General features: G+C 50.6%; 1 protein-coding gene across 3 annotated transcripts in view; it reads left to right on the top strand.

Moving 5' to 3' along the window:
- CLCN1 (chloride voltage-gated channel 1) overlaps window positions 1-12,404 on the top strand; it is a 257,489-nt gene that overhangs the window by 178,918 nt on the left and 66,167 nt on the right. For all 3 annotated transcript variants that reach the window (XM_088479387.1, XM_088479388.1, XM_088479386.1), the window contains 2 exons: window positions 739-872; window positions 8,933-9,010. In XM_088479387.1, the coding sequence (XP_088335513.1) occupies window positions 739-872; window positions 8,933-9,010 (212 nt within the window). The remainder of the gene's footprint in view (window positions 1-738; window positions 873-8,932; window positions 9,011-12,404) is intronic.

The following is a 12,404-nucleotide window of genomic DNA, read 5'->3' as shown; positions in this document are numbered from 1 at the left end:
GGGTATACGGCTGCAGTATGTCAGCACAGGCAGCTCCAGGGTATACGGGTGCAGTATGTCAGCACAGGCAGATCCAGGGTATACGGCTGCAGTATGTCAGCACAGGCAGAGCCAGGGTATACGGCTGCAGTATGTCAGCACGGGCAGATCCAGGGTATACGGCTGCAGTATGTCAGCACAGGCTGAGCCAGGGTATACGGCTGCAGTATGTCAGCACAGGCAGATCCGGGGTATACGGCTGCAGTATGTCAGCACGGGCAGATCCAGGGTATACGGCTGCAGTATGTCAGCACAGGCTGAGCCAGGGTATACGGCTGCAGTATGTCAGCACGGGCAGAGCCAGGGTATACGGCTGCAGGGAAAGTTCCAAATGGGTCATGGTGTTCCCAATCTGAGCGTTTTAGGGGTATACTTTATGTAATAGACCAGTGGTTCCCAAACTTGGTCCTCGATGCTCACTAATGCTCCAATATGTAAGATATCCGTGCTTGAGCGCATTGACTTTTTGATTTAAACCATCTGTGCATTGTGTCCCCATCTCATGTACATACTAAGCCTGTATTTTATTGTTAATGCATGAACCGGCCAAGTCAGAGCTGTCGGAATAGAATATTGATTCATTGATTATTAATTTATATATATATGTTTAGCTAATCCGATTGCTCTCTCTCGCCTGCCGGACTTGCAGACGGTATGGCGTCCTCAGCGGTTTTACTAACATGATTATTGTTTTCCGAGGTTCTGGCATTCCGGAGCTGAAGGTCATCCTCCGAGGGGTTGTGCTGAAAGAATATTTGACCCTCAAAGCGTTTATAGCCAAAGTGATTGGACTGACAGCCTCCTTGGGGAGTGGGATGCCCTTAGGGAAAGAGGTGAGACGCAACTGCAGGAAATTCCTATGGCCAATCCAATAAGGCGTACAAAGACTAGTAAGAAATAACCGAATATACAATCTACACCAATGCAGAATGCGGGCAGCGTTATTATTATATAACAGTCCTAAACGAGCAACTAAAGCCATGAAAACATTATAAATGCTGGGTATTACCAAGATGAATGATACAAGTAACACCTGACGTGTTTATACGTAATGCAGTCGCCATGCTCTCTGCCGCTCCAGTGCAGCTGGCTGTCGTACTAAGGGCCTGATTCAGCCGGCTCCGTCGTGCGCATGCGCGAGACCCGGATAGCGATGGGCACTCCGTCGCTCCGGGTCTCGCAACAAAGGGGGTGAGCTGTCGATGTTGAGTGACAGCGCCCCCTTTGGTGGGCGGTCCAGGGGAGTGGCTGCCCAAACGGAGGCGTTCCCATGTGAACGCCTCCGTTTGGGGGCGGCCACACCGACATCACGAGTGATGTCAGTGGGAGAGCTTTCGGCTCTGTTAGAGCCGAAATCTCTCTGGGGCTTGCGGCCACGAGACCCTACCACAAGGGTCTCGTCGCAAGCCCAATGGTCGCGATGGTATTGACCATCGCGACCATCTTCCTGGCCGCTCGCTGTAGCAGCTATGCGAGCGGCCAGGAGGCCGTTCTAAAAAAACAGAAGGCCGGCCCTGATTCCGAGCGAGCGCTCTGTCAGAGCGTCCGGCTCTGAATCAGGGCCTCAGAGCCCAGATAGAGTTGACACAGAGGGCCTGATTTAGAAATGCGCGCTAAGTCAATGCCACATGTTAGCGCAAATATTGCATTAGCGTGCGCGCTCTGAATCAGGCTCAGAGTGACTGACAGATTTGCCTACTCGCTCTACGTGGCTAAAACCCAGCTGATGGGGAATTGCCATAGAGATGTCATGTGTATGTGTTTACTTATACTGCACGAGAATCAGTGCCAGATTAAGGTCCACATAGGCCTGGAGCTGAAATTTATTAAGGGCCTATTGTGTGCCACTACAGGGGATGTGACTAGTGATGTGGGAGCGTGACCAGAGCTGTGTGGGTATGGTCAGCACAGGGTGTGTAGTTTCTGCTATGGGGTGTGTCTAGTTTCATGGGGCATAGCTAGCGTCTACCTTCAACTACCTTAATTTATAGGGGTAGATTCATCAGCCACAGTGTTTACAGTGCAGGTAAAGGTCCGGATTTAACGGCCGGCACTATTCAATTATGCATTTTACATGCGCGGTAAACCTGTGGCTAACTTGTGTTATTAGCCCATAGATTCCGCATTAGGTGTCTGGAATCTATGGTTATCCTGAGCGTTAAGCCCCAGAGGGTGCATTTAACTCAGAGTTTTCTACATTAAGTGCACCCTCTGGGCTTAACCTGCAGGGTAGTGACCCTTCAAATGAATAGCAGGATGGAGCTTTAGCAATCCTGCAGCTAATTGTATCTGCCCAGTACTGAAGCTATAACAAAAAAAAAATTGTTGTTTTTGTGAAAGGCTATGTACTGTATAGTCTGCCTTTCCTTGAGTGCTAGAATAGTTTAGATTAAAAGAAAAAGCGTCTGTGTAATTCCATCAATCTAAAATGCAAATGCAGAAGGAGGTGTCAGTCACCTCCTTGCTGCACCTGCGTGATTCCAGCGCTGTGACCGAAGTCACAGCCTGGAATCACATCGGAGCAATCCCGACCATCTGTTGCGATAGTTGTCCCTTTGGCCAGGCTGGTCTTAAACATTTCCCTTAGCTGGGTACACACTGGCAGATATATTCGCCGATCAATTGATCGGCCAATATATTGGGTGCCCGTTGGCCAGTGTGCACCAGCTATATGTCTGTAAATGACATAGTTCACAGACACATCGTGTCAGCTGTGCTGCACAGTCGATAGCCACATATCTGCAGATATATCTGTCCATCGGCAAGTGAGTACGAGTGATCACCCGATCGCCCATACTCAAGCAGCGACAGACGTGAGGAGGGGGTCGCGAAGCGTCCCCGGCCAGCAGAACCTGCAGCTGCTTGGAAGATGATGGTCATTCTAGTGTATTTGAATGACCATCATCTACAGGAATATCTGCAGATCACTCAATCTACAGATATATCTGTGCAGTGTGTACCCATAATTAGTCCCCAACTCTAATTAAACTTGAGACACTGTTTTATCTAGGCCGCAGTAGCGTATCTATAATGGGTGCAGTGTGGTCCAGGGGGGCCCCACACCGCACACCCTGGACCCATATTATTTTACACTCACCTGTCCGTGGTCCCGCGTCAGTTGTCAGTGCTGCTCAGAACACCGGAAAATGTCCGCCACGCCCATTTTTCTGGTGTTCTGCGCATGCGCAGTAGACTCCAGGCACACTCTAGTGCCCGGAGTCTACTAATGCACCGGTGGCTGGCCAGCCGTGTCAGTCGGCTGCCGGCCACCAAGGAGAGAGGAGGGGGCCCCACACGGGGAGTGCACACGGGCCCCCTCCTCTCTTAAGACGCTTCTGCTAGGCCGCCTGTGTCTTTACTGTTCCTTCCACCTTCTTCGGAGCTCTACCCAGCCACGTCCCCTGATGCTGCTGCGGGAATCATTTATTGAAGATATGCAGTAGTCAAACACACGTCAGAAACTTCCAGTGCTTCAGAGACAGTGGAGGAGATGTATTAAGCGCCAAATCGGTATCGCGCTGCTATTGCTTTTCCCCAATGTATGATGGGGGGTTTGGCGGTAAATGACAGGGGCGCTATGCACCCGTCATTATCGGCGCTGGTATCTAGAAGATAGCAGTGCCTATAGCCTGGGCAATGTATGAACGGTCAGTTCGCCTGACCATTCCGCTCGCTGCAGCTGTCGATATCAACAGCTACAACCTGGCAATGCCCTATCCCCAAAGCAGGGACAGCGCTGTCACTGCTGCAGTGGCTGCCGGCTCCAGGGTTGCACGCAGGATTTTGCGATACTTGCAAGATCCCGCGCATGCTCAGTGGAGCCGGGCGGGACTGAGACACAGCGCATCAGCACTAGGCTGATGTGCTGTGTATTCAGGCAGGAGTCCCCCACTCCGGCCGATGAGATGTTCATACATCTCATTGTTAGTGCTTCCTGCTTCGCCTCGGTAAAGAGGCGAAGCAGGAAGCGATATAGCGGCACTTAACGCTGGTTCCGTGCTCTGTATAGCACTAATAGGCAAACCTTGTGGGCAGTGAGCGAGTGGTCAGTGTTGGCGGACAAAATGCTCTGTTCCTGGACTTCCACTTAATTTTAGATTGCACTTACCTTAATTTTAGACTGCAGTTACATATATATATATATATATATATATATATATATATATATACACACACACATACTAAAACATACAGTACACATGGCCCCAGGAAAGTTCACACTCTAGAACTCAGAGAACACAAAGCAGCACCAGATCATATTACACTGACCAGTAGGGATGGTCGGTATTTTCCTTGTCCTACTTCTGAAGACAGCTCAGCCTCTGCGGCCCCACTTATTTTCATACCATCAGTGCCCACTACAGTACAGTCTCCAGTCCACCTGACTCATTTGCTGAGGTAAAGGGATGAAACTTTGAGTTGCCTACCCGCGAGTGGGCGGAGCTTTGGATGGCGCCGGTGGGCGGAGCTACATTGACCATGGGCGGGGCTTCGGGCGGCAGGGGGCTGTATGGGCAGGGGGCTGGATCTTAACACAGCTGCCCACACAGCTGTTAATCCAGCCCTGATGGCAGCGAGCCCCCCCTTTCGTGGCCCGCTAAGCCCCGCCCCCTCACAGAACGGGACTCACCAGGGAATTACCTCCCGGGCAGCTCAGTCCGAGTCTGGGGAGGAGGGTTGGTCTCGGCCGGGGTTGTGGGGGCGGGGCATCGAACTGGCAGGCTAATGAAGGATGAAGCTAATTTTTTTTTTTATCCTGTAAGATGCTGCTGTGGGCCTATTCTGGTGGTGGGCCTGGAGCTGTAGCTCCATCAGCCCCATTATTAATCCGGCCCTGACGAGAATGGCTACACTTATTTGGGTCCCCCTTTCCCTCAAAGTTCCCCTTATTACCAGCAACAGACTAGCAATCAGACACAACTGTAACGCTAGGTACACACCATACAATGGTGCGACACAGAAATGGTGTGATGTGATGTAACGATACATCGAACGCACCGTGCACACCGCACGATCTGGTGTACGATGGCGTGATGCGTCGTTACATGTAACAGTAATGCGTTGTTCATTTCATCGTCCCATCTGCCGTGCGGAACACACTATATGATTTGTACTATATCTCATTCCAATCCGCGTCAGAACTGTATATCGTACGATACATTGTATAGTGTGTACCCAGCTTTACACTTTAGGCTGTTGTAGAACAAACTGCCTATATACAGTCCCTCCGAGCAGCTTTTCCTTGGTCCCAATTATTCAAGCCCTAGTACCACATTTACTGAACCAGAACTGCGCACAACATGGCAGAAACATGGTGTCTCTTTAAGTGCGGCCAGGGATTACTAATATCACATTAATTGGGGGTAATATGATACAAGAGGTTATGACACAATCTGCACCAGGCCATAAGAAACACGCGGCAGAAGGGGCTCTTCATTTCGTTTTCACGATAATTACATCTATAAATAGTTTACTGTTCAGCAGGTTAGTCACTTGATAAGTTGTGATGGTTTTAATAGATCAGCAGATCGGCCTGAGTCAGTCGGGATTCCCCCAGACTCCGCGAAATTCTATTCTGCAAATAACATAACGAGCTGGCATCACCGTTATACTGGCTGGAGGACGGCCACATCAATATGTTACATATGCAAAAATGTTCTATAAGGGACGAGGATTACCTATGTACAGGTGACGCCATTTGGGCAGCAAAAGACACACGCATGTAAAGCGCATTAATGTGCGTATGTTTCACGGAGAACGAAGCATCTCGTCATGCGTGCAGCTCTGCGACACTAGCAGGAGCGACAAGTGTTACACGCCACAACGGCGCATGTTCCATGTCAGATTTATATACGTTTTGTGTATGTTCTACGCTCTAACGCTAACGCCTTCCACGCTATGAGGCGATATGGGTCTCTACAAGAGACTCACACAGCAGTTAGGTCCCCCCAGTGGGACTATGGCCCTCATTCAGAGGCGGTCGGAGGATGCAAGCGGTTGCTCAGAAACTGGGCGGCCGCTTGCATCCTGACCAGCCGCCTCTGTTTCGGTCGTTAGGCTGTGGGTTTATACCCACAGCTCTAACGACCGCTAGGGTGATGGTCGCGATGGTCATAGACCATCGCGACCATCGGGGCTTACGACGAGACCCTAGGGTAGGGTCTCACTTGTTGTAAGCCCCGGAGAGCTTCTGGCTCCGATGGGAACGCCTCCGTTTGGGCTGCCACCCCCCCGGCCCGCCTTCCAAACGGGGCGAGCTGTCAATCAACATCGACAGCTCGCCCCCTTTGGAAAAAGACCCGCTACGAGCGGCGCTGTCGGTTGTAGCGGGTCTCACGCATGCGCACGAAGGACCCGGCTCCCTCGTGCGCATGCGCACTGGACAAACATCGAGGCGGCCGTGCGGTCGTAGACCGTACGGCCGCCTCAGAATGAAGCCCTTATACGCCTCCCTTAGAGCTAGGAGCACATCCAGCACACAGTGACGTATGGTGAGGTGAATGGCTGGGGAGGCACAGATGTATAAAAACACAGGGCCTGATTCAGAGGCGCACGCTATTTGCGTGCGCTCGCTCTGAATTAGGGCGTCCTTTTTTTTTTAATTCTGGCCTCCAGGCCGCTCGCACAGCTGTGGGTGAACACCCATAGCTTGCGCGTGCGGCCTGGTGATGGTCGCGATTATCGTGACCATCGGCATTGCGAGGAGACCCTTGTGGTAGGGTCTCAGCACTCGCAATGCCAAGTGGACTAATAGAGGGGAGGCTCGGCTACCATGACTGCACGTCCCTGCCAGCAAATGGGGGCTTAGTTGCCCCTTGACAAACCATTTTGCGATAGAAGTGGTGCACATGTGATCATGCAGGGAGAACACTGGCTGCTCTTGTGCTGCGTTACACAAATACTTGGACTGAATATTTAAATGTACTTTGTACTTGTCAGGCCCCCATACATGGTGCAATATGCACCTTGCGACGCGACGGCCGATCCAATGGCCAACATGTTGGGCAGTTCCCACACACGGAGCAAACCGCTGCCCGACCGCCTGATATGCCGACACCCCCCCTCCCCCACCCGTATAGCGTGGCATGGGATCGTACATCGCATCCCCAGATCAAGTGGACATGCAGTATGATCTGGAGGTGCGATGTACGACCCCATGGGAGCGCCCACTGGGCATGATTCAGAGCCGGAAGCTATTTGCGCTCGCTCGGTCAGAAAAAGGGGCCGGGTATTTAAATAGAGCGCTCGCTCTTTGCGGTCTGTTGACGCCTCTATGTCTGAACGAGCGAACGAAACATGCGCTCCCTATTTTCTTTAAAACGCCCCCTGGCCGCTCGCATCCTACGTCATCTCCGCTATTTATTAGATTAATCGAGTACATCGAAAGGCTATGAACTGCTCGCAGTGCTTCTGGTTGGATTTTCCTACCACAATCATGCGAGCAGTTCAGACTAAAAGACAACCAAGTGACGTGGTCGATGACGCTGCTTTGTTAATTATGCACACCCTTAAAACGCCCGTTTTGACCGTTTGGCACGCCTGCGTTCGGATCTCCACTCCCCGTTTTCAAGCACCTTCCCCTGTTACCACCCACAAACGCCTCATCCTGTCACTCAAATTAGCAGGCACTCGCTATTTTGCGAGCACACAATTTCCGACCGCAATGACTGGTTCGCGCATGCGTATTACAACCCATACGCATGCGCAGTTGTGCGAACATCGCTCGGAGCGAACGAGCAGCCGCTTACGAGCGGCTCTGAATCAGGCCCTCTGTCCGATATCACGCCCACACACGGTCTGATACAGCAGTGATATCGTACCAATCCGTCGGAACGGCTGCTATATCGCACCTTGTATGGGGGCCATTAGAGTTGAACACGCTGGCCCTGATTATGACTCAAACGTCTTGTGACTGCAGTTCCGGACGCCTATAGTAAACAGCATGTTAATACGACTATACACCAGTATTCTGAGTCTCATGCATGTATACGGTCGTCCGTCCACTAGATCAGCCATTATCACTATCATCTGCGCTTATTCCTCCCCCCATAACTAAAAATGCCGTGCAGTGTGCGTACGCAGGACTCGGAATGTACACGCCCCAGGACACCCCCCCAGAACGTTTCTCTAATGCGGGAATGCCCTGTTGCTGTTGACTAGGATAGGCCTTTCGTGGTTTTCCATCAATGGTCACCATCGATGATAACCATTGATGGTACAATAACTGTTTCCACGGATGGTTTGCACCACTCAACGGCCACCACTGCTGGGTGCACGGCGGGCTGAGGACCAATCAAAAATGAGGGGGCTGGGCTAAGCTCATTGTCGGGAGCTGAAACCCCCCCCCCCCCCATAGTATTCCACTTTGCCATCGATGGCAAAACCATCGACCATCTGTAGTTTGGTAACTATCGATGGTCGATGGCCATCCCTACTGTTGACTTGTTACTCAGAGCTGAGAAATGACTACGGAGCGCACACCTCTGTTAGGTTCTTAATGGTGTGCATTCAGCCTCGCGACACCACCTGCACAGTCTGGCGCAAAGCGATAGATACAGCCGCATTTGAACTTGCTTATGACTGTGAATCAGGCCCACTGCCTCCTTCTGACTCCTAATGCTGTCCGTGTGATTAAAATGGCCGCCGCTGCGCTAGACGGTTTTACAGAGGAGCAAACTTGCACCAGTTGGATTTGTTTCTAACTTTAATTGAGGCCTGATACCCATCACGGCTCTAATTACACCTCCCAGCGCGGCTGGTTCTCCGTGCAACAATATGCGCTGAAGCCTGCTTTATATACTGTATAAACTGTGACCTGAATTCCCTTGTCCGATCCCCCCCCTTCCCCTGATTGTATGCTGTATTCACGCGCCTGTGTCTGCTTGTCTTCCAGGGACCCTTCGTGCACATCGCCAGCATCTGCGCCGCCGTCCTCAGCAACTTCATGTCCGTGTTCAGCGACGTCTATGAGGTAAGGAGCTGGAGTTAATGGACCCTTGCTTGTCTTACTGCGATCGGCTTCTTGCCCTTTTGGCTGCCAATGACTGAATACCCACAATGCCTTGGACTGGCTTGGGCTGCCTGCGTTGGCGTCTTACTTGGATGGTCGTACCAGTTGGCTGTGGCTCCTGTGTGTGTGCCAGGAGAATGTTTAGAATGAATTGAGCTGGTTACTAATCCCGTTATACTGTAGCACAGAGTTCCTTTCTACATTTTCATAAACTCAGTTTGAAAACTCAGATCTATTTAGCTTTATGTACTTTATGTAACTTTTTAGCATTTAATGTAAAATGAAATGAAACAGGTCCGTCATTTGCAGTGCAGTTTATATACATATACAGTATGGCATCTAGCGCCACCTAGTGTAGATTGATGGTGACTCAGGTTACAGATTGTGTCTGACGCAGAAGGTATCCGGTCTAAAGATCTACGATAAAAAGGTAGACAATGTCTAGATAGACACCAGATGTTAGACAGGCAATAGGTCGACAGGGACAAAACGTCGATGGGGATAAAAAGTCGACACACTAAAGGTCGACGTGTAAAGGGGTCGACATGTACAGATGGTCGACAGCGTCAAACGGTCAACATGCAGATAGTCGACATAAAAATGGTTGACACATTTGTTAGGGTTAGGCACTTACCGGAGGGTTAAGGTTAGGCACTAGGAGGGATGGTTAGGCACTTACCAGAGGGTTAGGATTAGGCACTAGAAGGGAGGGTTAGGGTCAGGCACCTACCCCGATGGGAGGTTACTAAGACTATTACGCAGGTGTGGACCTTGAAATGCACTTGGTACGGGAGTAGGCAGAAACAGTGACGGCAAACGCTTTTGTAAATGGCGTCACTAGCCAAAGATAACAATATATTTCACTATAGTGACAATTTTAGGACGCATCTTACCCATATCAGACAGTGACAATGATAAATACAGGTCACAGCTGCTTATACACTGTTCTTGCACAATACTTACAGCTTTTCTACCTCATTCATTTCATTCTCCAGCAAATTTACCTCAGTCAGACGCTACCTCGCTCACACTGCGCATAGCGCCTGATCCCCCACCGCCCCCTCTTACAGCAACATTGGGCACCGCTGGGTGGCCCTGATTCAGAGACAGACGCTCTGAAAGAGCGCTCGCTCTGACTCTGAGCGTTTTTTTTTTTTGTGCGGCCTCCTGGTCAAGACCATCGCGACCATCGGGCTTGCGACGAGACCCTTGTGGTAATAGAGCTGGAAGCTCTCCCACTGACATCACTGGTGATGTCAGTGGGGCCGCCCATTTGTGAAGCCACTCCACCGGCCACGCCTACCAAACGGGGCGAGCTGTCAACCACCATCGACAACTCGCCCCCTTTGGCGCGAGACCCGGAGCGACTGAGCGCACGTCGCTAGCCGGGTCTCGCGCATGCGCACAGTGGAGCCGGCTCCGTTGTGCGCATGCCCAGTGGGCAAACATCGACCCGGTTGCGAGCGCTCAGCGCTTGTGACCGGGTCTGAATCACGCCCGATGTCAGCTGATAAAAACAAATGCCGAAGAAATAAGTAGTATATTATAGAATATTTTAATTCAGTGTAAAAATTCAGATAGCAAAATGTTTAGTCTTTGGGGAGTGATGGAGCTGGTGTGGGACAAGACAAGACCATGTGGTTACTATTGCCCAGATGGGCGAGAAGTGGAAAGTAGTCCCAAATGTATAACTGATACTTCTGAGAGCATGAAGCGACATGACTGAGCGGAAGGCGGTTCAGGTGGCGCAGGAGAGCCGGCGCGTGACAAGGTCTGACAGACAGAGGGACATTGTAAAGAAAAAAGACACAAAATTGATTTACAGGGAATTGGCAATCACTGTGATCAGAAGAGGCGTTCCACTAAGGTTAGAGAACAATGCTGGGTACACACTAGACGATGTGTAGCAGAACCATCTGGCGGCCAACATATCGTATCCGCGGTACACATCATAACGATGTAACGAAGGAGGGCACGATCCCTCATTCCATCCTTCATTACCTTGCACGGCCGCATGCGATATCGTCCGGTTGCCCGTGCAGTGTGGCTGACCGGAAGATATCATTACGATCACGGGACCGCGCAGATTGGCCATACGTGATCCGGCCATTATATGTCGTTTGGATTCGGCCGGACATCACTCCAGTGTGTACCCAGCTTTAGGAAGCGTAACTGTAATGTGAATAACAAATCAGATGTTTAATTCACTGATGATAAGAGATGAGGGCACCAGACAGGTAAATGGTCATTGTGGGGAATTATAGATCAAAGCAAAAGGCAGAAAGAAAAGTATTGAAATTCCAGATTATATGTTGGTTAAAAGATGGACTGAACAATTGTTAGGACTGTGCAGCAGGGAGAGCGGAGGAGTCCACACACAACTTACTGTCTTCTTCCTGGCCGGGAGCTGTAGCCAGATCTGAGACCATCATGTGAAAGGGCTGCAGGAGAGGACGAGCCTCACTGTGGGAATCAGGGGGTCTATTTACTAAGCCCTGGTTGGAGTAAAGTGAACAGAGATAAAGTACCAGACAATCAGCTCCTAACTGTCATGTCACAGGCTGTGTTTGAAAAATGACAGTTAGGAGCTGGTTGGTTGGTACCTTATCTCTGTCAACTTTATCTCCAGCCAAGGCTTAGTAAATAGACCCCCCATGTCTCTGTAACTGATGGTTGATGATGATGGTTAAGAAGAGGTCATGGATGGAGGATAGTTTGATACAAGCAGAGAGTGTGTTCCTTGGGGCAGACTTAAATGATGGGAAGGACTGAGGACTAGAAGAGAAGGTGTAAAAGATCCTACTTGTCCTGACAGATTTGGGGCTATTGCAGTTACAGAGTGAAGGCAGCAAATAACTTCCTGAGTGTTAATAAGAGGACAGTAGAGTAGAGAGGGGGCAAATCAGCAAATGACCTCGTCCAGGGTAGTGAGAGAAGAAACACACTCTCTGGATGTAGCAGCTGTTGCTGCTGGTCCTCAGATGTCGGTCAGTGCTAGGTCAGGTGCGTTGTTTGAAGACAGAACAATGACTGTGTGGTGCTGCTGATCCTCAGATGTCGGTCAGTGCTAGGTCAGGTGCGTTGTTTGAAGACAGAACAATGACTGTGTGGTGCTGCTGGTCCTCAGATGTCGGTCAGTGCTAGGTTAGGTGCGTTGTTTGAAGACAGAACAATGACTGTGTGGTGCTGCTGGTCCTCAGATGTCGGTCAGTGCTAGGTCAGGTGCGTTGTTTGAAGACAGAACAATGACTGTGTGGTGCTGCTGGTCCTCAGATGTCGGTCAGTGCTAGGTCAGGTGCGTTGTTTGAAGACAGAACAATGACTGTGTGGTGCTGCTGGTCCTCAGATGTCGGTC

Source organism: Taudactylus pleione, unplaced genomic scaffold (genome assembly GCF_031769625.1).
Source record: "Taudactylus pleione unplaced genomic scaffold, aTauple2 ptg000231l, whole genome shotgun sequence".
Classification (NCBI taxonomy): domain Eukaryota; kingdom Metazoa; phylum Chordata; class Amphibia; order Anura; family Myobatrachidae; genus Taudactylus; species Taudactylus pleione.
This window is presented reverse-complemented; position numbering and strand designations above follow the sequence as displayed.